This window comes from Cyanistes caeruleus, chromosome 10 (genome assembly GCF_971803275.1).
Source record: "Cyanistes caeruleus chromosome 10, bCyaCae1.hap1.1, whole genome shotgun sequence".
Lineage (NCBI taxonomy): Eukaryota > Metazoa > Chordata > Aves > Passeriformes > Paridae > Cyanistes > Cyanistes caeruleus.
The window spans coordinates 8,669,442-8,694,209 of NC_141710.1; the positions used below are offsets into that span (position 1 = coordinate 8,669,442).

A 24,768-nucleotide genomic window follows, 5' to 3' on the forward strand; every position below is an offset into this window, starting at 1 on the left:
CACCCTGCAAAAACTCAAATAAAAACTCCCTCAGATGAGTGGCAAGCATCTTGCAAAGCTTTCTGCAAGTGACAACTCCCTCTTGTATATCTACAAAACCTTGACAGGAAAGTTCAGAGACACCCACATGAATGAACACTATTATTATAGACAAAATTAATTACATCATTCACTGAAAGAAATTGCAATATTTCTACACTGTTATTTCATTTTGATTTGGTTTTCACCCAGGAAAATTACACCTCTACCCTTGCACAACTCCCCTACCTCCTCATTCATGGGGACAACCCCTCTGCAAACATGTTTCCCAAAAACTTACCCAAGAAGAATCTTGCTTTTTTGGAAGGATCACCTGACTTAAACTCATTTGTTAAAGGCAGGTTGACAATTAATATTTATTTACTTTCTGCATTATTTTTTATATATACCTTGAATTTTATTCCTATGGATACACACACACACACAAACAGCAAGTATTTGTGAGCTCATGCCTGCATTCTTCCTGAAAATACTGGCCAGATGCAAACCAATATGGGATTAAATATGTTGCAATTAGGCAGTTAAAGTTCCTCGAACTAAATGTAACTCTGAATAGCAAAGTGCACTATCCCCTTATATTTCCAAATGAAATGTGGGGAAAATCCCAAGAATTCCCATTTGATCTGCATATGCAGGATACATACTTAGGAAAGGTGATATTAGGAAGGTTTTTATTGTCTAAAAGGAAGAATTTTATTTTGTTTCTAGTGAAGTGAATGTTTCTTTTCACCACAATTATGGACCATGAGGACAATGCTGACTGGCAAAAAGGCAGAAGAGGTACAGCAGACTCTGTGAGGAGTGAGAAAATGCAGAATTTGGAAGGAAACAGCATGAATAAGGAAGTCAGGAATACTTAAAGCAACAAACCACTGAAGATAATTTTATTTTGACATTAAAAGTTTCTGGAAACTTCTCTTTTCTTCAAACCTGATTTAGTTCTTCAGGTTGGTTCTGCCTAAGAAAAGTTAAGGTGGAAAAATCCACAAGGAAAATATCCTAATACAACCACAGGTATAGGAATAATCAATTCACAAAGTACTAACTTTAAAATATAGTTAATACTTAGGTAACACACAGCCAGGAAGAAACAGACAGGATGTTTAGGCATTATCACAGACTTCTGACAGCCCTTTACAAATGCCCTCGTCTTGTAGACAAGACCATCTGAACACCACCAAGCACCCAGAAGAATGAGACAAGATCATGGATCTGAGGTCTTGAAACAATTTCAATACCATGTCCCCACACTGCACCATGGAGGAAATGAGTTTCTCCTCCAAGAGCAGACCCCTCTTTTGCAGCTCACCAACTTGCTCGATGCCTTTGTCTCGACTTGCTGAAGTACTGAGACAGGGAGCAGTCAAACAGCTGATACCAAAATGGCTTCAGCATATGGAGCTGTACATTCCCCAGAGTCTCATCAAGAATTAGTGTTTGATCCTGGGCTGCCACAAGCCCAGGTGACCAACAGCCATTTAAGTGTACACCAGGTGGACACCTTCACTGTTCACAATATCATGCAATATTTGAAGAAAGACTCCTTCAGTGAGTGAAGTGATGGCTTTTCCACAGTTCTAAGAGAGAAGTGAAGGCCACCAACTCCACTCCTGTACATCTATCCCAAAGTGCTGAACACCTGATGTGAACACAACAGGCTGCTGCCAGGGTGGTGCACAACTCTGCAATTGCTGCAAGGGACTACAATCTCAGATCTTCACAGAGCCCTGTGCTCAGTTTTGCCTAATTTTGGACTAGATACCATCCTCTCCATGGAGTTTAATTTACTCTCTCTCTCTCTCTCTCTCTCTCTATATATATATAAATATACACATATATATCTAGTTTTTGGCTTTGTGGCAAATTGGAACATATGCTCTACTACTTTAAGCAGGGTCTTTACCCTGCTACTCTTCCATGAACAAGCTTAGTCCTGTAGTAGTGTTTTTTTCCACTGCTCTGCTCCTCTCTCCCCCTCCCCTTGGCTCACTGGTACTGCAGAGAAAGCTAATAGATGTACTCAATATGTGTTTTACCAGGTTGCCATTAGCATCCCCTTGGCATACTCAGCTGTAATGATTCCCATTGTGCATTGTTTTTAGACCCACCACTTTCTCTGTAAAGCCATGAGCACAGTGCTGGCCTTGCAACTTGTGGAACCTTAAAATAAAAAGCGGACCCCAAAGTGCTGAAAGGGCAGTGAAGCTTCTGGGAAGGGAAGGTAGATAACTCCAGAAGCTATGTTATCCTTTAACATTGCTGCCAGAGTAACAAAGATGGCAATGTTCAGGGAATCTGAGCTGACAATAAATTATTATTTCTCTTTTTAGACCTGCTGAAAAGAAATTTGGCCAGCCTGTAAAATGTTACATTGCATACAATTCAACAGCTACATTTCTGCCTAATTTTGGACTTCATGATTTCTAATCCCCGTGTTTGTCTGTGACTGACTTTTCCTCCACAGTTTCCTCTTGCGATTATAGTGCATATGAAATATTTTTTCAGACCAGGAGCGAGGTGTGAAAAATCCCAATCTGTGGAAAGAAAGGCCAAGAACCATCACATTATGTGCTAATTGTAAGTGCTCGGAATTAAACTCCTTCTAGAAGATGGCCAAAAATTTGGTTTCATAAACCTATTTTGTTAATGCAAATGAGCTATATTGCACATCTGTAATGAAAGATGGGAATGTTCAGGGGACCATCTAAAGTAAATTCCTTTGAACAGTGCAACCAGCTCCTCTAAAGTCTTTCAAAATGATAAAACCAGTGACAACACAAAATATTCCTGAGGCAGCAGGATAAGAAATCTCATACAATCTGAGATCAGGTATGGAAACAATACAACCACATGGGTTTTTTTAAAGGTAGAGCAGTTATTCACTGGTGGGCCTCTAACTGTCATGGAAGAACTTGTTGAACTTTCTGTTATGGTAAGGTAAAGCAGACTCTAAATACTTACAATAAATATAAACCCCTACGTACCCTTCACAGTGCACCTACTCCACATATGTACACCTCCAAATGAGATACATACCTTGTAATAACACCTAAGAGTCTAAACCAGTGCCAACTGGTTATCTATTTTTGTAAAAATATCAATATTTTCAAAGTGCAAAGCACATGCAGATCACCAATCATTAGCAGTGATGTAAAAATACCAACATCAATATCAGTGGACTAGTGGTGACAGGGAATGCAGCTGGAAAACAGCACAGTGACAGGCTAATTCAGTGCATTTGCAATTTTTTAAGATACAAACATCTCACAATATGCAACTGCAGACATGCTGTTAATCCTCCCCCCTCCTACTGGCCTTCAAAATCCAATCCTGATTCAAATCACCTAAAGCATATTAAAAAAGATTCTCATTATAAACATAACAAACCTCCTCCAAACTCTTGGATTAATTTAAAATTAGATACTCACCTCTCTAACAAATAAATTTTCTGCTTTTTGTTCTGCATCTTCAGGTACAGAAGGATACAGCGTCCTGATTTCCAGTGAAATTGTGTCTATCTGACAATAAACAAAAAAATGTGCAATTTAGTCAAAGCCAAACAGAACAGCAGTTTTGTCTCAGGAAGAGGTTAAGAACCTTGTTATCATGGCTTGCATTTTTCAGTTTGTCATGCAGCCAACACACATGCATATCAACAACTGCAACCCAGCTCCTGCCCACACACACTATTCAATACTATCAGCTAAGGCATTAATTACAAGCAAGAGCAGTGTTCAAGTAGATTTCTGGGAATAAAACTGTTCCAAGTATAGTTCCTTCAGTCTCTGAGTTTTATGATTAAAAAGTCAGGTCTTCCATACATCCTCTCCCAGAAACACATGCCAAATCCAATAGTGATACTTGCTTCCTCCACTTCCCTTCTCCACCTCATGCATTTTTGCTGAGGAATGTGGAGATAGAACTAAAAGCTTTGACTCTTTTGAACAGAGAAGAGAGGAGCAGGGTTGCCCCAGGAAGCTGCAAAAGGAGTGTCACAGGACAGCTCAAAGGCTGGAAAGTGAGGAGAACCAGGCAGCAGCTTCTGGGAGGGACATTCCCACCTGTGGGCACAGGCGGCAGGACAGGGCTGAGCAGGGCCTCCTGGCACTGCCTGCAGCCACTTCCAGCCTCCACAGCCTGCACAAATCAAGCCCTTTTTCTGAAAGCAGCTGCTGGCTGAGCTGTCTTGTCAGGCCCCAGAGCAGGAAACCACAGAGAAAAGTGGATCTCGTGAAGTTCTCCACAAGGAGCCAAGCTTCTCCTGGTTCCCAGCAGGCCAGCAAGAGGCCAGGGCCGCCAGCAGTGCCTGTGTGACCCAGGCCTCTGCGCTGGGCTAGGCCACGGCGACCACTTCGCAGAAGGCCCCCAAGGGGAAGCTTTGGGGTATTTTCAATTAACCTACACATCTGTCCTACTCATTTTCTCTGCCATAAGAGGAGAAAACAACTAATATCAATGCCAGCAGCCCAGATTATGCTCTCAGTTTCAACGGAGTAACTCTGTCATTCAAGACAGTGAAGGACTGAAACCCAGACAAATCTGACCTCCCAAAACCATTTTCTCTTCCATTACAGAAACACCCATGACTTCCAGAGGAAGGCATGTGCCATACAACTGGTTGAGTATGAAGAATCACTACACACTAATACCATGAAGCAGCTTGCAGTACCTTCTGTGTCCCTGGAGGCTCTCCTCCTTATCCTCACCCTCAGACTAAAAGGTGATGTTTTCTCTCTATAAATTGAAGCACCCAGACTCTACACAACCAGTGCCTGGATATTATTTGACTGCATTTTCCATTAAAGCTAACACGAACCACTCTGATTTCCCCCATCACTTTCCACATGAGTAGTTATGGAAGAAAGTCACGTATCAGGCAGAAAGATCATGGGATTCCCCAAACTTTTTCTGTTTCATCCAGAGGGCTCAGGATGCAATATGATTAAACCACAGGTCTCACAAAAAATTATGATGGCCTCAGACACCACGATGTGAGAAAAAGTCCCATTGTTCTGACAAACTGAGCTCAGTTTCCTAAATGTGGGTTCCTGGGCTCTACCCAGCTGTGTTACCAATGGCTGCATGAAGTGATTTACACAATCTTTGAGTCTATGAGTAAAAGAGGCAGAAGTAGAGAAGTATGACTTTTCAGACCATGCTTAGTAATACATATCTGAATTCTTGGTTGCTTAGGGACTTCCCAGCAGCACCCACAGACTCTGAAATGCACCTTATTCCCTTCACACATATATGACATTTTAAGCAGAAACATTTTTTAAGCAGTCATGACAAGACACAATCCCTGAGCACAGCTGGAAAGCCTGGGGTGCCCCTGTGGCCCAAGATGTGGAGCTTTTCCCAGGGCTGAGCTCTGCAGCCACAAAACTCCATCCTCCTATCACACACAGCACTGCTGAGGATCCACAGCTCTTCCCAGATCGAGGCAGAGTGGGAGGCCACAGGAGAAGAGATGTAATGCACCCTATACCTCACACTGACCCTGTCATGATGGTGAATAAGCTTCACAGAGACCTGTTCTGCTTGCCCACAGTAAAACTTGCCTGCTCCATGTATTGCACAGAAAGTAGTTTCCAGTATCTTTTTTTTATAGGTAAAAAATAGAGCGAGTTAATTTTTTTACCTAACACAACACTTCCTGTCAAGTGTTATGAACACACTGAGAGAGCTAATATTTGTCTTAGTGGGGTCATCGTGCCTCCCTCTCCTTACACAGCCTGATAAAATACTGTAGCTGAACAAGACAGGTTTTCACCCACGCCCTCTGTTCTTGCCCATGGTACATTTCCCCAGTGTCCCTCCCAACAAAACTGTGCTTGAGAGAAAGAAACACAGCCCTGCAAACCTGAGAAATCACGTAACTCTGGGCTCGTTGCCTTTGTAGACTTTGAGAAAGAATATCACAGGTTTATTTACAAAGAATTGGGACGTGGAAAATGTTGCATATTGTCATATTTAAACTTGTGTTAAAAACTACAAAGCACTTCCCTTCTGAGAACTAGTTATGTTGAACCACTTTGCTGCAAAAGCTTGGCCACAAAGGCTCTTCCTGTTCGTAGTTGATTCCTTCCAAAGTTAAATGCTCTTAAAGGTTGATCAGGCATGGCATTATTCACCAAAACTGCATTGTTCAGAACAGAACTAAATTTCAACAACAGAATATATGCTTCTGAAACAGTCATGAAAAAATCAGAGATTTTATTTAGAGAATTCAGTATTTATAAATGTGCTGTGAATTCAGCCTAATTTTCTAATGTTTAGGCAATCATAGGAATTGTTTGTTCAAGCCAGAGACAAATTACCCTCTCATTTGTGCACACAAACAGTGGTAATCAAATAATGCAGGTATCAGCCTAAAGCATTCAAGTCTATAATTCTTCTGAATTATTTTTAATTTATTTTATATAAATATCCTATATCTAAGTACGATTTTTGGCACTACCAGGCTGTCTCATTTGCATAAGCTGTTGGCCCCAGGTGTTGGATGAGTTATAAAGTGCAATTTCACTAAGCACCTTCTCTTGCCACATTCACCTTCTACAATGAAACACAAAAATTAATACTGCTCCTCTGAAACACTGATTAGGAATTATGTTTTCAGGCAGTGACGGCTTCCCAGTGACATGGTGAATTTAGCATTTGAATATGGAGTTCAAACTCCATTAGTCATTCCAGACATTTTCAGTCTATAACTATTCTGAACGGCTTTTAGTCTGAAAGCATGTTAGCAGTGGTTAAATCTTGAGAGGGATGCACCAACAACAATGATATTTACTTCCTGCAAAGGCCGCCCTTCGCAGAGACCTAACCACACACGGGCTGACATGTTCCTCCCTGGCAATGCTTAAGGTCAGGGCCTCTGAAGGAAAGTTGCTCAGCCCCACTTTCATCCAAGTAAACAGATTTGCTTAATGTTACCAAAACATGCAATGACATAGTCCATCAAAATAAAAAAGAAGGCTAAGATGCAACTATGCTGTGTAAATATCACGGTGCAGAGGCTGTTGGGTCCCAGCACAGACCTCACCACCTGTGTGGGGGCAGAGAAAGGAAAGCAGGAACAGAGCACGTTTAAAGGGATGATTTTGCCTCATCACTCCCTGAATCACATCCAGTGTGAGTGGCTATGCTTTGCCCACAGCTTCCTTTGCTGACTGTATTAGCTCTCCCTACTTAAACAGCTAGAATGCTTCCCTAGGAGCCCAGCTACCTCTCCCTGTCCTGCTCCTGCCAGCCCATGCAAACTTGCACGTCAAGGATACCCATAACCCCATCAGTCATCAGAGTAATGGACTCAATTTCTGCTCCTCTAAGAATGAGCAGACACTCACATGGAAAGTGGGAGCTAAATCATGTGCTATTTGAAATAACTCATGATTTCAGCACTGTAACTCTTCTGAGCTTAGAAATAACAGTCTCCAGGTTTTTTCCAGGGTTCCAGGTCTCCAGGGGTTTTTCCAAGGAGGCTGCAAGGCCAGCACTTCCAGCTGTCCCTATGGCACACACACTCCATGTTAAGGGCAGCGTCCTTGATGACTCTTGCCCCCTCCCCTTACAGATGCATCTGGTTCTGTTCTGAACTTCTGTACTCAAATGAACAACTTTTGTCCCTGCACAGCATCTAGAAAGCAGAGGTTTCAGAACCTGAAAAATAGGGAGATTTTGACTTTTGTTCAGAGCTAAAAAAAAAAAGCAGCCTGGAAACAATCACGCCTGCAGTGATGGCAAGTACAGCAATTTCACAACTCAGCCCCTCTTCTTCCAAGTCCTCCTCGATGCTTGGAAGGAACAGGGATCCCAGGTGAGCTTTCAGAAGCCCAAAGGGTCAGGAGCACATCAGACTGAACTTAAATAGCTTTTGCACTGTGCAGGCAAGTTTTGCCATCTTACACCTGTCCTAAATTTAGGCAATGAATTATTGTTTCTATTGCAGGTTGAAAACCAGGCATTCAGCCACATTTATACAAGTAATTTTAAAAAGTCTGAGTTCTGCTTTTCAAACAGATTTAGGAAAGTCATACATGAGAAGGAGAAACAAATTTTCAAGACGCAGAGAGTTTAACATGCTTTTATACTATACAAATTTAAGTGACTATTAAATACTTTAATCTACCTTTTTAAAACAATTAATTTATATTTACCAACATACTGTTAACATATTTAGCTACTAAACCTCCACACAAGAAAAGCTATTAGGAAAGGAGTGCTGAGCCTGTTGCCACTAAGGAAGAGCAGCAGTGATTTTAAACAAGACTTCAGATCCTGGAGATTTGAAAAGAGACTGCTGGGTGTTCAGTGAATTTCCAAAGGATGGAAGAAAAGACAAAAAAAAAAATCTATAAAAGGATACAGCAAGTATTTTGTTTGGCTATATGACAGCATTTAGGAGTAGAAGTACATATGTATGACAACAAATCCAGGTAACACTAAGATGTCAGAAGTTAAAGGTGGGAGTGAGACCAACTTGAAGAAAGGTGTAACCCTTCCTTCATGGCTTCCTTTCTGACAAACACATAGAGGAAAAGGGAGAAATAGGAATCCCAGACAGCAGCAATTCCAGTTGTCAAGGAGATTGTGGCCAGGTTTGGTGAACAGAAGGTGAATGAAGTACAGAAACCCAATGATGAGGATGCAAAACTACCAGGATCATCACCAAGCTTTTTATAAGTACAACAGGAAGGCCATCAACTCCCTCTTACTACCACCAAGAAGTACAGTGTAAGCTCTGTACTGATGTACTGCTGCAGAAATATCCACTGGCCATTATTTCACAGCACAGAAACAAAAGGAAAATTTGTTCATGGGATCCAGGAACAGGTGAAAAATGAAGCTGAACTGACATGCATTTTCCGAAATGGAAAATGGACTTTGAGCAGGCAAACGAGCTATAAGGAAGGAATTGCTAGGAAAACAAAAAGTGGAACTGATGTGAATCAATTTTTTATTTTATTTTTTAAGGGATTATTAAGCATGGTTACAAAAGAAGTGAAATATCTTTTCCCCCAACTGGAATATAACCAGAGAAGACATCTGTAATGCATACATCTTGTACTCTTCTGTAGAGATGCAGGGGATGGAGGAATACAGCCTATCAGGCTCAGATTGATATAAAGAATTCTCTGCTGCTCCACAGACTTCACATAAGATGTTGGAAATGACCAACAGAAGTCTTGTGAGAATAACAGCATTCTCTTTGAATGCAAATCAAAAAGAGAAACACATCTGAGATGAAACAACAGCTACAATAATTCACCCACGTGGTGAACATGTCAGATCCAAAAATAGGAAATCATTATTAAAAGCAGAACTTTCTCCTGTGATCACTACTTCAGCCAACTCTTTTAGCTGGGGTTTTGCTTCTGAAGAGACTTTTGCCCATAGGATGTGCACACCCACAGGCCCAAAGTTGGGCTGTATCAACACTGAGACACAAAGTCTGCAGCAAGTGTAATCATTAGGAGTTAAACAGAGCCAGCCACTATTTCCTTGGGCATTATCCCATTAAATCCCACTCAGAGCCAGCCTGGGCACCTCCTAATTCAGTCAGATGTGGATCTCTTTCTACTCAAATGCCTGACCCAGATTTTTGTGCTCAGGTAATATTTCAGCAGGCGGGAGCAAGACTATAAATAGATACTCTGCAACTGGAAAACCTGCCTGGGATGAAGTGGCTCTTGCCACTGCCACTGACTTAGAATGAAGATAAGAGAGGTTCATTGCAAGGATATGCACCCTACCTACCACAGACTTTGCTCTTCAGTGAGTACAGACCACCTCTACCATGCAGGTACCTCTCTCATCTGTCTTAATCTATTTTTTCTTATTATTTTTTGAATTTAAATAGATTATGCCAGATGGTTGCAAAGTACAACACAGAGGTAACAAAATAGAACTAGCTATGAAAATCCAGCGACTGCTCAAAATAAAATGAAAATAAGGATATGAAAATATGCTTGACAGACAGAGGTCTTCAGAAGTAGGAGAAGATTCTTCTTTCACTGAGAAGATCCATGGACTTGAGCTCAGTTACTCTAAATCAAAGGGCTCAAGGGCCTTGTGACAGCACACAGTATGTCAACTCAGCTTTGTAATGCTAAGTTTCAATTTCATAAATTGACAAACGTGCAAAATGGATAAAGGAATTAACAATAATGAGGAAATCTTTTCTGTTCAGCTTCTCTCAATCCCATGAGCACATTAACTCAGTTAATGCCACCAAGGAAATCGAGCCATTTAGTAAAACAAAGCAGTCAATTAGATTAAGCTGCCCTCCTAGGACAGTAGCAGTGCCATGAGCTGATGGGAAGGGCCCTCACAGAGCAGTTACAATTGGTCACAAATTGAAATGTCTTTCCATTAGAGAATGCCTGTTCATCAAAACCTAAATGTTATGCAAAGATGGGGTGATTTAGCAGAAGTTGCTGTTCAGTGCAGGCAATCTGCCCATATATTTGCCTGGCAAAACACCTCCCCAGCCACCCATCTGAGCACCCCAGCACTGCCACTGGAGAGCTGCCCTGGGCCTCCAGGCTCACAGTGTCTTTGCAGTTTGCCAGGACAAGCAATAGGGAATGAGGATGAGGTCAGGCAGCTCCGTGGCTGTGGGGTCAGGGATCTACTGCTCCTCAGTGTTCCAAAGAGAATCTATCTAGTGGCCAAATACATCAAACAGAACAGGATCAGAAGTTACAGATGAAATTAGACTATAATAGTAGGGAGAGATTCTAGGACTGGCCAAACGAATAATGTGCTGAGCAAACAGACAAGCATACATTATAGAATAACATGTTTAGTGAGTTCCTGAAATGCATCTGGGAAAAAACAGGGCTTCAAGCTTCATCTAAGCCTGAGCAGTAAAGTCATGCATATATAAGTATCAGAGGAAAAAAAACCCAAAACAAGTAAATTTGGTGAGAGGGAAGTATGGCATTGTGCATAATTTAAGAAAATCTTAGAGAGCCCTTAGACAACTTCTGGCTCTCCCTCTAGCATTGGAGATTAAATAAGTGAACAGAACAAACCTAAGCAAAGGAGTTAACACATTGTACTTACTGAAAAGTCATCATCAGGGAATAATATCAGATCCTTAAACTGGCTGTCCCCAATGTTTTTTTCGATCTCTGTGATAACAGCTTCATAATCCAAAGGCTCCAAGAGTTTGGGTTTTTCCTGCTGTGGAAAAAAATAAAAGATCAGGTGATCTCTCGCTACACACAAATTTGCTTTCCTCCCCCTTCATAAGCTGAGATCTGCAGCATTTTTGCTTTTGTACACCAAAGCATGAAAAACTTCTCCTTTCATTCCATTCTGCTCAGCTTGTTGCATCTGAGCTCATGCATGAGAGTGAAGTGAGGAAGTTGGGTCACTTGTAACAGTCACTCTCCATCTCAAAACTCCAGAGCAATCTGTCAGCTCATAACACAGACTGAAACCACCATGATGATTTATCTGGAAGTCTCAGGAATTCTCTCTTTCCCTCTATAAATACATCAAGAAAATTGATGGACACAGTTTGAACTGAACATAGGATTTTGAGCTAGTATGTTTCAGAATAAGAAAACTACTTATTTCTTCACTGTCTTACACAATTCACCTTTTGAACTGCTGGCAGCTTGTGAAAGCCATCATATTGTTTTACTTAGTAATAATCCAAGGTTATTCTCCTGGGATAAACTATCTGGCATCCACCTCCATGGCTTCTCTTCTCAGGAAGCAGGACTAGTATCACCACAGCAGTTCCACTATTGCCCAAAACAGCAGTGAAGTAAGAAACCACCACAGGAAAAAGTAAAGTCACGTTGTCTTGAAATACAACCCAAACATAGAAAAAGAGAAGCCTGCCTGACATGCTAGAATACATTAAACAAATAGAGAGTCATGTCCTAGAGTGAGAACATTTGCTCAATTCGAAAATGTAATCATCAGGAAGAGTGAATGAGAAAGGGCAAGAGAACTGCCAGAAGGGATGGAAAAGAAAGTGATGAAAGAGAAAAAGGACACTAATGGAAAGCAAATGCAGTAACATTTACTCTCTTAGTCTGATCCAAAAGTGGACATTAGATAAGTAGTATTTTATCCACTATTCTTTCATTGGGCTATTCAGAATTATATAAAATTTCCCTCTGTCTTCCCTAAATCAAAACTAGGATGTATTGAAAAAGAAAGCTTTGACATCTCCATAAAACAAATTTCTCCAATGAGATTGTCCATCATATATGATTTTACCTATCTCATTCATGTATGGTCCATTATACACATAATGATTCAAATGTAATAGTCCCTCTCCCTTTTGACTTTGTCCTGACAGGTCTTGTTTATTCTGTAATCACAGTCATATCAAGATTTCTTATGAACATTTTTCCCTTATATATTGAGTCCAAGACTCCCCTTGGCATCAAATGCATCTATGCCAAATTTAATTAAGCATCAGTAATACAGCCACACAAATTAAATTAAGACACAGGAATACACATGTTCTTAGAAAGTTCTTCAATTGCTGAACAGCTGATGCAAGAATCACAAAATAACTCAGGACCTCTGCAGGTCATCTACTCCAAATCCCTGCTTAAAGCATTAAAGCTCCACCAAAGTCTGGCAAGGCAATTAAAACAGTTAGAACTCCTTCAGCAGTTCAATCTATTATCTCTCGAACTATTAACTCTCACACTCCCATTTGCACACTTAAGAGTAATACACTTCTAAAAATCCTCACTGCTTAGCATTCACAAGCCACAAGCACTATCTACTGACACTGAGACATTGAAGGATTGTAAAGACAGGTAAGACCAGCACATAACAGTAACAAATTGAAAAAAACACTTTCATGTCTGATTTAGATTCTGTGACAGGACTGGATTCTGGTTTTGTGATGTCCAGTTAAGACAGAGCCCTACCAGGACATAAGACTTCATATGAACCCAACCACATCACTTTAAGCTGTCCCAAGCCAGTACTTAGCCCTGGGCTGCCCCAGTTGACACACAATGATCCAGTCCTGCTCAAGGAGCTCCTGGGCTGAGTACCAGCCAAACCCCTTAGTGAGGTCTCTCTCTGTCTTTTGCTGACAGTGGGTCCCCACAGGAACTTAACAGGGTCACTTGGCTACATCACCAAACACAGCCTGCTCTCATTCCCTTCCAAATTGTGTTAAGCCACTGTAGGATCTCTGACAGGAGTTTCAGACTTTCTATCATTAAACCTGTCATTGCATCTATTTATTAAATATTGCTTTATAAATATACATATACATTATACATAAGTTGTGGAGTTAAAACCACAAAGAGAAAACACCAGTGCACACTGAGTGTACCATCTATGCTGTACCACTCATTTTGGTAATGGTACCTAAACCTGAACAAAGTTCGCTCAGTTCAAGTTCAGAAGAATGCAAACTTGTAGTAGTGCAACTGTTACCTTCAGCAGGAAACCTTATAGCAACCATTTACCAGAAAACTCAAAGTAAAAGTGAAAGAAATACATGCAATGACATTTATGAGGTACCTGTGCTTCAAACAGGCATTTTTCCTGTATAATGGTTTCACTAAAATATTAACATTTCCTGCAGAAAATTTGACACTGACAACCCTCCCTTCCCAGAGTGATACTGTCAGGCTAATGATTCTGGAACAATCTCAACTCTTAGTAAGACAGATATGCCACTGAAATCATAAAATGTCCGCTCTCCTAAACAAGACATATGTCAACACAATCTTAATCTTGGTCAGATGCTCCTTGGAAACATCATGAATGTCAATTTTCAAAATTTCCTAAGAAAATAATAAGCAAACAAATGACATAAGTAGTCCCCTTCCTACCAAAGTAGGCTAAGAAAGGTGGAAAACCCCAGAAATCTTGGGACTTGAAATATGAGGAAACCTCATAAAAATGTGTAGCATTTGAAGGTTTTCTTTCCTGTGAAAACTACCCTTTTTGCTGGGGCTGGCAGAAGGAAGAGGTATTCCTTCTTCCCTCCTGGAAATCCCGGTAAGGTTGGGGTGAATGCAGCTACATCCCCTTCAAAATTAATATTCTGCAGATATCGGGGTGCAAATGGAGGCAGGATAAGCCATGTCATATTGCCCTCTCTTTGCTCTTCAGAAACCAGCAATGCTCAGAAAGCCACTGCTGAAACTGTTCAAAGACTCCAGGGGAAAACTTCTCCTTGGCAGCTACAAGGTCATTTACATGAGACAAAAATACAGCTCGAGAAAACCCCGAAGCAGAGGAACACAGCAAGTGCATGAACATCACTGTTCCCACAGCACTAATTCTCCTGCTCTCAGTGCTGCAAAGGGCATGATCTGATGGAAGCATTTTAGCAGATGTTAACAGAGAAGTCTTTGGAGAAACATTACACATCTGAAATAAATGCAAGTAGATATGACATTATCAAACCTACTGCAAAACTTTTCAGTGAAGCACTTCAGTATTTATGATGATGTTTTTCTACTGATGCAATAGAAATTACATTCTTCCTTCCATGTCAGTACAGCAAAATCCTGTGTAAAATGCAATGCTGTATTATGCCAGCTCCCATAAATCAGAGATGCAAGTAATAGCCCAAGCTTGTCAATACACTGGCTGCAGAGATAATTTAGTCCATTCTCTGCCAGCATCAAGCATGATAGTATAATAAATGTGATGCCTCTCCTCATCAATTCTGCATGTTCTTACAGACCATAAGACTCTTCTCTGTGGATGCTGACTCCATCCTTTGCAGAGTCAGTGCTTTGGATTTGGCAGGGCTCAGCAGTGCAACTCTTGTGCTGCAGTTGTGATGGCAAGTGGCAGCTGGTTAGTTAGAAGCTTATCTCTGCTGGTGTGGGGTGGCTGCTCTGCTTTCTCCCAAGCAGACAGAAGCAGTGATGTTGGGATTAGCAAATTTCTCCCTGCAAGCACTAGCAGAGATCTGTAAATGAGTGGGGCTGATTTAAAGCTAATTTAATAACCACAGCGCTGCCTCTTCTCAATTTAACTTGTCTGTTCCTTTTGGAAAGAGGCCAACCTGGCAATCTGTGCCAAAATCAAATTATGCTGGCTTGGATTTCGTAATGCTTTTTATATTCTCCATCTCAAGTGAGTAATGAATTTAGTTGTGCTGAAATGGTTGTGAATACATCTAGTAAAAAAGCCATCTCCGACTCCTCACCTGCTACAACATTCTCAGCAGTACCATTTACTTCAAACCCTGGCAGTGTAGTGTAGCTTTGTGTGTTGTTGAGCCAGCTTTTCCACACTCTTTTGGAACACTGGAGAGATGTTAAATCAGAGCCAACACCATAGGAGGACAATATAGTTTCACAGAGGTGAAACTGGCCAGATTCCACCAGTGATATATGGCTTCATTGCCACCATCTTCTAGACTAGGCAAAAAAGGATTACATTTCCCAGTAGTAATTACCCAAAATATCCACATAAATGATATTACAGAATCAAATATGGTACTAGACTTGCCTCCAGATGCACAGACATTGTGCACTAATGCTAGTACCCATCTTTTCTTCATAATTATATCTCCTCCTCCTAAAGCTGCATTTCTGTGAACACTCCCTGAAGGAGGAAATGATGTAAGAGTCCAATAGTCTCTGAACAGTCATCCCAAGAATTTCCCCTTTCTAAAAATAAGCTAGACTAACTGCTATGATTTTCTAATGCTTTAATGTCATATTATTCTGACATCAAATCTTCAATATCTAAAATTTACTGAATTTAATAGAGATGTTTAAATTAATTTCTTCTCTTCCACACACCATGAAGAAAAAATTAAGGAAACAGACAAACAGAAAGAAGTTAAGTTGATGGACTTCAGTTACCTGGACTTCAGTTACCCATATTCTGTCCTGGGACAGAAGGATACATGTTCATAAAGAGAGTCAAAACTATTGTGATGGCCAGATTAGTTAAGATCAAGAAAGACTCAGATTTTATATTTCATCCAAGCTATGGCTTGTCAAAAAGTTTGTTATACATCTGAAATACCAAAATGGGCACTCAGAAAGGGCCACTTACTAAAACAACAGCATCACCTTCCTTCATTTTTTTACACTTCTTAATGATATTATGAACCAAACCAAATGCCACCAAAACTCACAACAGCAAATTAAAATGCTTTCTAGGATGACACCAATGTGAAGTGCTTCTCACACTCCTTTGTTCTGCTTTTCCTTTCACCAGTTAAATACCGTGTCTCTGACACAATATATGTCTTTCTATGTTTTCCTATGGTTAATATATGTAGCTAATTATATTCTGTCAGGGCAGGCCAACTTCAATTGAATAATTCTTTTCCAAGTCTGTCCAAACTGAAGCTAAAGACTAAAGGACTTCCATGACTTTTGGAGAAAATATAGCTTAAAGGCTGAGTTTAACCCTGTCTCAGATAAGCCAGAGATCCAGCATGCCCAGCAGTTCTGAGATGTGCTACCTGCAGCTGCCTGAACACTCAAGGAGCTGAAGCTGAGGCTGTAAAACAATTTAGGTTTCACGGAGTCACCAAGACTTTTGCATTTCTGTAGGACCAACGTCTGTCTCTATTCACAGGGCAGCAGAGCAGTTTGGTGCCTGGGGTGAATCCCAAGGGAAGGATATCTCCATTGGGTGCACCTTTTCCCCCAGCAGATGATGGGGGAGCTGCCCAAGATCCTGTGTACTCCTGGCAGGGAGTCCCACGGCAGCACTTGTACCCAGGGAGCACAGACAGCACAGCCACTCTGGGATTAAGGTGTCCCCAACACCCTCAAGCAGCTGAGCTGGGAGTGACAGGAATCACCACTCAAAATACTTCATCCCACAGGCCTGCCCTCCCTCTGCATCATGTTATAGATTTCCTTTAAGGAAAATAACTATTGCATTTCAAGTACAGAGCAGGCAATACAAGGTCTGCAAAAGGTATCTGGGGTATGGATTGGGAAGCACAGCCAGAACCAGCAGGCAGACCATCTCTCCTTTTGATTCAGATCTCCTCCTCTTTATGACTGCTTGGCCTGTTCTGCATCTATTTACAGTCAACCAACTCTCTGGCTACATTACAAAGCTTTCATTTGGCTCAGTATGTGATTCATAGTCAACAAATTTATTAAAATTAGTGGTACAAAGAAAATTTTCTTTGACACACCCCCTCCCACCTTAAAATATATTCACTTGTCAGGTCCAAAATGTTTAATTTGTCATGACTTTCAGTAAACCTTGGAGAACTGCACTTGGAAAGAATCCAGTCAGGGCTGCACAGCACAACTAATATACTCTTCAGTGTCAGCACTGGAGCCAACGTGCCAATAAATTTCATTAAGGGGATTGCCAGTTCCCACACTACTCTGCTACAGAGAAAATCACAAAGAATTACGAAGAATCCAACCCCCAGTTCCTAGTGATTCAGAAATTACTTGCCAAAATGCTATTGTATCCATCAGCTCAAGCAGAGCAAAAGAAAGGAAACCTGTTGAAGACCCTTCTGGGAATAACAAAAGGGAAAAGTAATTTTCATTCTTTAAAGTCTCTTTATTCAAAGAAAATTCTGACTGATACCAATAAGTGACCTGCTTGACTAAATGAGACTTACTTTATACAAATACAGCTGGGATAGAACGAATCCTAATTGCTCACACCACCACTGTTTTGTGGATCACAATCTATGTAAGCCTACTTCGTATTATGTTCCAGCTTTAAAAATTACCATAAGAGAATTCAGCATGTCCTGAAAAATAGAAACACCTCTCATGTGGATGAGCTAACTCAAAACTTTCATGTCAACTGATGATCGTAAAGCCTTCAGTGGCACACGGAGCTGCTCCAGCATGGTGACCGATGAGTGGCCAGGGGTAAGGCTGTTCAAACCACAGAGATCTGTTCTCAGGCAACTGGGCATGACCCACTCCTTCTAACACCGCTTGTTTCTCAAGACAGAATTTATCATTCCTTTCATTATGAATTTTGAAAGCTCCAGCCCTCACAAAACTACCTCCCTCATGGTTAAAGCGTGGAAGCCACACAGGACTGTTGGTTCAGCAAGGCATCCAGCTGGGCAGGGAGAGGAGATGCTTTGTGCTGTGTTCCACTTCATCACGTGCATTTCCTGAATTCTGTTTCCCAACCATGGCTGTGCACCTGGCAGAGCAGCCCTGTGCAGTGCCTTCCCACTCTGGTGTGGCAGTGCATGGGCATGCGCATCTTCATGGACTAACACTTTTAGACACTTGATAAAATTATCAGTACAATCTGCAAGAAACATTCAGGGTAACAAGGCAACAACTTACTCATTCTCTATGCTTATGCAGTATCTTGAAACTCTTCTTAGGAAGGAGATTAAAAAATTCAATTTAATCATAAAACTACTAAAATCAGCCACTGACAAGAAAGTGCTAAGTTTTAAATTTGAATTTAACTGGTTAACTTTTCAAAATGTCAAGAATAACAGCTTCTAAATAGTGAGGACTTCTGAAGCCTAGACTAAATATTTGCCCATAGGTCACCTCAGGGGAAAAACAAGACAGTTTTGTAAAGCATCGTAAGTTTTTTTTTAATAATTTACATAGATAGATCTCTAACCTAACAACCTTCAGCCACTTTCTCTCCCCTTACCTGACCTAAACCTGGAACAAAAAGTGCAGTTTTAGCAACAAATGACTTTCTTTGAATCTACCACACAGAATCTATTCATGAAGAAAGCAAGCTAAAGCCAAAGACGTAATTCACTCCTCTTCATGCAGACATGTGAAGAGACAGGTAGGATGTGGTGGAAGGGGACTGGGCAGAAGGGATGGCACTGTGGGGGAGCAGAGAGGAGCTGCCAACACAGCTGGAGTGTTCTGCTCAGGCATTTGTCTCCTTAGTGATTACTTCAGTCCAGAGAAGGAAAAGGGCTTTTGCTTGCCCTGTGCACCACCAAGGGGATGCTGAAGTGAGTCTAGTTCAGCTGCTCTGGAAATATGCTTTACTTCATGTCTGCTTCTTCTAGCACATCTCAGGTGGGCAGAGCCATGGCCCCAAGCAGAAACGTTAACAAAACCAGCCTGAAAGCTGCTTGCAGTGGATTTGACCAAAGCTTGTCAGCTTCCAGTATAAAGTTCATGTGAACAGCACCTCTGAGTCTATCAGTGCATGCACATGCACACGCACACACGCGCACACACACACACACACACACACACACACACACAGACACAGACATGTGTATAACTTCACATGGACAGTCTTTGCAGGCTCAGGAAATCTAATTTGAAGAAAAGTTACTCCCAATTTTTGCCCTTCTAGCAGAGGTAGAAGCCCAGCTCTGATACCTGTAGTATTTACACAGCAGTAATAGAAGTGGCTAGAGCAACAGGTAAACTGGATGAATTAGGGAGACAGAGAGATCTACCCATGGTTATCTGTGTACAGGTTTGGGGGAAGTACAAAAAGAAGGATGTGCCAGGCATTCCTACCCAACCACCCCTCCACCAGGTTCATCCAGCACAAACCTCCTGCTAAAATGGGGTAGATTTTATATAACACCATGCACAGCACAGGATTGTCTTTAAAACAGTTTCATTTACTTTGAAACTTAAGATTTCTTTTTAGCAGACTTTGGTTTTAGAGTACAGTTTGTCTTTCAAGGACTCAAGAGAAAGCTCTGATCTCTGTTCATTAGATCACACTCTGATGCTAAAGACTGATCACTATTGTATGTCTGATGAAGTTGCAACACAGTGCAAAGGCAAACACTCATTGTTTATTTTCTATTAAAACCTAAAATTTAAATGTATGAAGACCTAGACATGTTGACTGAGCAAACAACTGTTTTGAAAAGGGCTCAAGCACTTCAGAAGCAAAAAAAACAACTAATAAAAATGTTTGCATTAGCTCTAAATAAACTTTTCAAAGACATCATTTAACTTCTAGAGTACTTAGTAATAAGTCACTGTCCCATGGGGCAAATCTCATGTATGGTGTTCTGTTTCATTTTACTCAGTGAATAACCCTCTTTCTCTACCTGCACTTTGGTTACTTATTTCTTCACAAGTAATAGGTATTTCTCATACTACATGTCTGAGTAAATGATTTTAAGTATTTCCACAGAGGCTTTATCTGTAAAATTAACATCATCTGTACGTGACCACTACAAACCCAGCTCTCACAATGACGTTAAACTTGTAATTGTTTCCTTGACATCAACTCCCCTCCCAGTCAATTATCTGGCTATCAATGCATTTACACACACAGGATGTAAATGAGAGCAAAATCTGGTCAACTACACTGAGCTCAACCATCAACCTACTATCAATTAAAGCTAATCAGATAATAATTAGTCTTACAAAAAAAAAAAGGAGCTTCCAGCAAATAATGCAAGTCCATCTACAGAAAACACAGGTCTAAGAATAGTACCTGAAGAAATGCACTCTTTGAATAAGGTCCCCATACACAAAAGCCTTTACAGCTGCAGTGGGAGCTGACATCACTTTGAAATCTGTGTGGAGGTGCAGAGGGCTGATGCATGAAGGAGAGATTGGCTGCTGGTTGATAGCAAAAAGTGCCCGTAGGCCAAAGATTTAACATGCTCCAATTATGAAATATCGGGCAGAAAGACACAGATTGCAAGGCACAAAAGTAAAGCCAAGTGCGCCCGCATTTCCTAAGGGCTAAACAAACTACTGAGGAATACATCTACAGAGTAATATGACACAGTGACCCCATCTTATGTTTGAACAGAACAGAAATCAGCACAGATTCCCCTGCAAAGCTGAGCTATGCTGCTGTCATACAGCCACCATCCACATCAGGGGAAGTGCAGCATGACCCACAAGCCTCTGATGAAGCAGACTTGTTTCCTATTTCCAGTTACAGGCACAGGGTTACAAGTGCTCTGTGCTTTAGGTCTAACTACAATGCATTGTTGATATTTCTATTTGGCACCACTAAATTGAATGCTCAGTTTCTGTTATCTGAGGATATACACAAAGGGGAACAAATATATTTCTCTAATGAGCACTAATAAAGTACAGTCAGGATTTGTACAATAATGACAGACATCCCTCCTCACCAGGATTTAAGAGGATAAGTCAAGTAAGCAGTGCCTACCTCCTACCAAAGCCTTGTAAGCTGCCAGGGTTAGATGCTTTCAGAAGCAGCACCAGCAGCTGAAAGCAGCTGATTCCTGGGACCCTTGACCATGAAGCTCAAACGTCATCTTTGACTGCAGGCCAATAGCTCAGGGCAGCAGAAACTAGTAGTAAACTAAAGTAGCCTTGTCAAAAAGATCCACTTCCATGTAAAGTACCTATCCAAAAAGGCAGCTAGTCACAAGCAAAACCCAAACACTACTAGGTGAACCACAAACATCTTAACTGGTCACCGAGTGTTACAACTGCAAAGTTCTTTTCCTTCCCATTTAAAAAAGTTAATGAGAATACTCTTCTTGGTTGTATTGTCACTGATTCTGTTACACTGAACACACTGAAAAGCCTCAAAAGAGCCCTCTGCATGCACATCCAAACAGAGTAATTGGATGAACAAAACTATGGAAGAAAATCAAACACCTCTTGCTTGAGGAAAAGGATTCATTGTCTCTTCTTGGGGAAGTCATTAAATGTTTTATGACTTAAAGCAGACTTTCAAGTGAAGAGAATACACTGAAAAACAGTACTTGCCTAATACTCCTCAACAGCCGGCTCTAAGTGTTTTACTTCTTGCTGTCTGCAGTTTCAATTTCAGTCAGGTAACTTTAGGTACAACGCAGTTAATGTGAGTTTCCCAGTGCCCCATAGAGCACTTTCAGGAGGCTCAGTCCTGTCCCAAAGCCATCAGTGGCAAAGCTGCTGTGTAGTCCATAGGGCAGAACCTCACCCTAGCTTTCCTCCAAAAGTTCTGGAGCTTTCTCCAGTGTCTCCCTGCACTGTCTTCCTCCTCTTCTTGGCCTTGAGAAGTATCCACCACAGATCACAAACTCTGAAATAGCACAGAGGAACTTTCCACCCCAGAAGCAGTACTATGAATTTTCATGGAATTTCCAGGCACCTGCTATAGGTGCCAGAGAGACTATCAAACATTGCTGCTCCCAGTACATTTCTGATCAGCAATGTGAGGCTATAAAAGTTTCCCTAATGTGCCTAAGTTCTGTAAACTCCTGAACTCCCTGTGCTTCAGTCCCATTCTCCAGTGCTCAGTCCCTAATCACAGACTGAATGAGGCTCAGTGAATCCTACATATACAATGAGCAATAAATCCTGCTCTGGCCAAAGTGTACTCCTGAGAGTGACCTGCAATTTCTTAGCCATTTCTCAGAAGAGGTGGAAGAAGGGTGCATACTCACACAGCTTAATCTGTGAATTTCTCCTTGATTCACTCTCCTAATGGTCTTTCTCTTCCTCCGCAGTTCACTGGGCTCCCTTCTGAATCTCCCACGAAAGCTCATTGTATCCGTAGGAATTAAGCAGCCAACAAATATCTGTTTAAAAACTGTGCTCCTTTAACCTCCTTCCTTCAGCAGCTTCAGCACAACTGGAAGCTGCATATGCTGCTCAAGGGGGAAGTAGGTCTACAAGTTACACGCTGTATCCACAGTAACTGAACAGAAAGAAGAAGAAAACCAGCAATAACTCATTTCTTCCTGTGAACAACATTCTGCTACAACATTAAGGCAAGGGCGTCTCATTAAACCATAAATACACCCAGTCCCCACCTCTAATGCAAATTCAAAATAGGAAGTTGTAGAAAAAACGCTGCAAGTGAACATCTTTGTTTCAAACACCATTACATCCTTTCTCCTCATCACCCTCCCTGATTCGAAAGCCAAAACAGCTGCGGTCTCATGGGTGTGTGTGTGTGTCTGCAAGACAAAAAAAAGTCATTCACAGAACAGCCATCTCCTACAGAGCCCCTTGGTAGCCAACTTGGACCACAGAGTGACAGGTTTGTGCTGCCAGGGCCCAGGGCAATCTCTGCTTTTGGACCAAGGTAGCAGTTCCCCTTTTGAAGCGGCACGAAACGCCAGTAAGAGGAAGAATCCGGCAAATTCTTAAATTTGCAGACAGTTACAGAAAGGGGATAACAGAGAAATTCATAATGTCCAAAATGCATTTTTGGCTTGTAAAAAACAGGTTTTAGAAAGCTGCCAGCTAAGAACCTGCTTGCTTCACACCTTGCTCCCACCTCAGGAGAAATAAAGCTGCCAGGCTGAGCCTGCACCCCAAATTCCCCACACATGGGAAATGCCAGCAGCTCCCCCTGCCCACCACCCCACACAGGGGCAAGCCCAGCAGCACCTTGACAGGTTAGAAGCCCTCACTCAGTGCCTCAGAACTGCAGTGGCAACAGGAGCAGTGACATAGCCAGTCAAATTATTAATTAAGGTAGGAGACTCACCCAGTGCTCAGCTGTCTGAAGGCTGGCAGGGCACAAAGGTCTTTTAAAACTGAACAAACCCCCTCAGTGCCCACACGTGTGCAGCCACACACACAGATCCCTTTTCTTCTTTGTTCCAGCTGAGGATTCATCCTGCTGCTGCAGCAGCAATGCTGCACTCCCCTATGCACACAGCCCTTATGAGGCACGCATTAAGTTTTTATTTTTATATATCTGAATATCTGTGTGTATAGCTAGGACAAAGGGATAGTTTTTCTGCTTCCTCATTCTGTATTTCATTTGCCAACTGAACAATAAGCATCATTCTCACAACTTGGTTGAATTAATTAATTACTCTGTTTGAGATCTGCAAGTTTATGCTGAATGTCTTTGTTTTTTTCTTTCCAACAAATAATTCTGAGTTCTACAAACTCTGGGAACTCTATCACACATTTCTCAAGATCAGTAACATTTGATCCAAAGTAACAAACCTCTGCAAGAGTTCCAAGGATTGTTCCATATGCTAGGTTTCCATTCCAGGAGATCAGAGACAGTGAGCCCACGTCTGACCTGAACACTACAAAACCACATCTGTCTGATCAGTTGCCTTCCTCTTCCAAAGTTAAAACATAGTGCTACTCTTGAATTAACCCCCCATCTCATCATTATCTTTGATGAGCTTTGCCTTTGAGATCACCTCCTTTAAACTGAGCATTACCAGCCTGCTGTGTGATGCCCTAAAACAGATTTCACTCTACTCCTACTTAGTGGTGAAAGGCATCTGTCTGGCACTAGGAAGCAAAAAAGACAACAGAAACCCTTTGCCAAGGTATGCAGACATTTCAAGTAGCTACCAATATAGAAGCACAGCATGAACCAAGCTGGAATAACCCTTGTTTTCTCTCAATCCACCACGCTATCTCTACTGGAGTCCCTGGTGCCTCTCATGTAGCACAGGGAATGTGGCTGCCAAGACCAGAGGTCCTTGCCAGAAGTTAAATTTAATGCTGGAATCATCAGCTCTGCTGGCTTAACTTTGGGCAGGTATCAGCTCCTCTCAGAGGCTCCTTTGCTTATCCACTCCTTAACTCATCACATAGAACAAGCAGAGTTCCATCCCTCCTTTCCCTGGGAAGGCTCTCCTCAGCTTCCTGCCTCCCACAGCACAGAGGAGCCTCTCCAGGGTGCCCTTTCCACTGAGATAAGGGTCACTAGCACTTCCTGAAACTTTAATGAACTTCTATTACTCCAAAATAATACAAAAGATGAACTTAGGTTCAAGTTTCCAGCTGGTCCTCATCCAGCTTACTCCACTGAGTGTCTTTTGTCCAGAAGATTTTCATTCCTAATATTAATTCTTATTTATTGCCATATCTCTGGCAGATAGGTTTTCAGGAA

At 41.5% G+C, this 24,768-nt stretch overlaps 1 protein-coding gene across 21 annotated transcripts in view; it reads right to left on the minus strand.

The window, feature by feature from the left end:
* DOCK10 (dedicator of cytokinesis 10) overlaps window positions 1-24,768 on the minus strand; it is a 145,272-nt gene that overhangs the window by 76,785 nt on the left and 43,719 nt on the right. For 8 of the 21 annotated variants that reach the window (XM_086844820.1, XM_086844818.1, XM_086844831.1 and 5 more), the window contains exons 1-2: window positions 4,101-4,508; window positions 3,468-3,557 (exon numbers count right to left, since the gene is read on the minus strand). In XM_086844820.1, the coding sequence (XP_086700946.1) occupies window positions 3,468-3,557; window positions 4,101-4,445 (435 nt within the window). In that variant the 5' untranslated portion in view covers window positions 4,446-4,508. Of the gene's footprint in view, window positions 1-3,467; window positions 3,558-4,100; window positions 4,509-11,109; window positions 11,230-22,339; window positions 22,594-23,391; window positions 23,409-24,768 lie in introns of those variants that run through there. The other 13 variants (XM_086844817.1, XM_086844830.1, XM_086844826.1 and 10 more) reach the window with 6 other exon arrangements.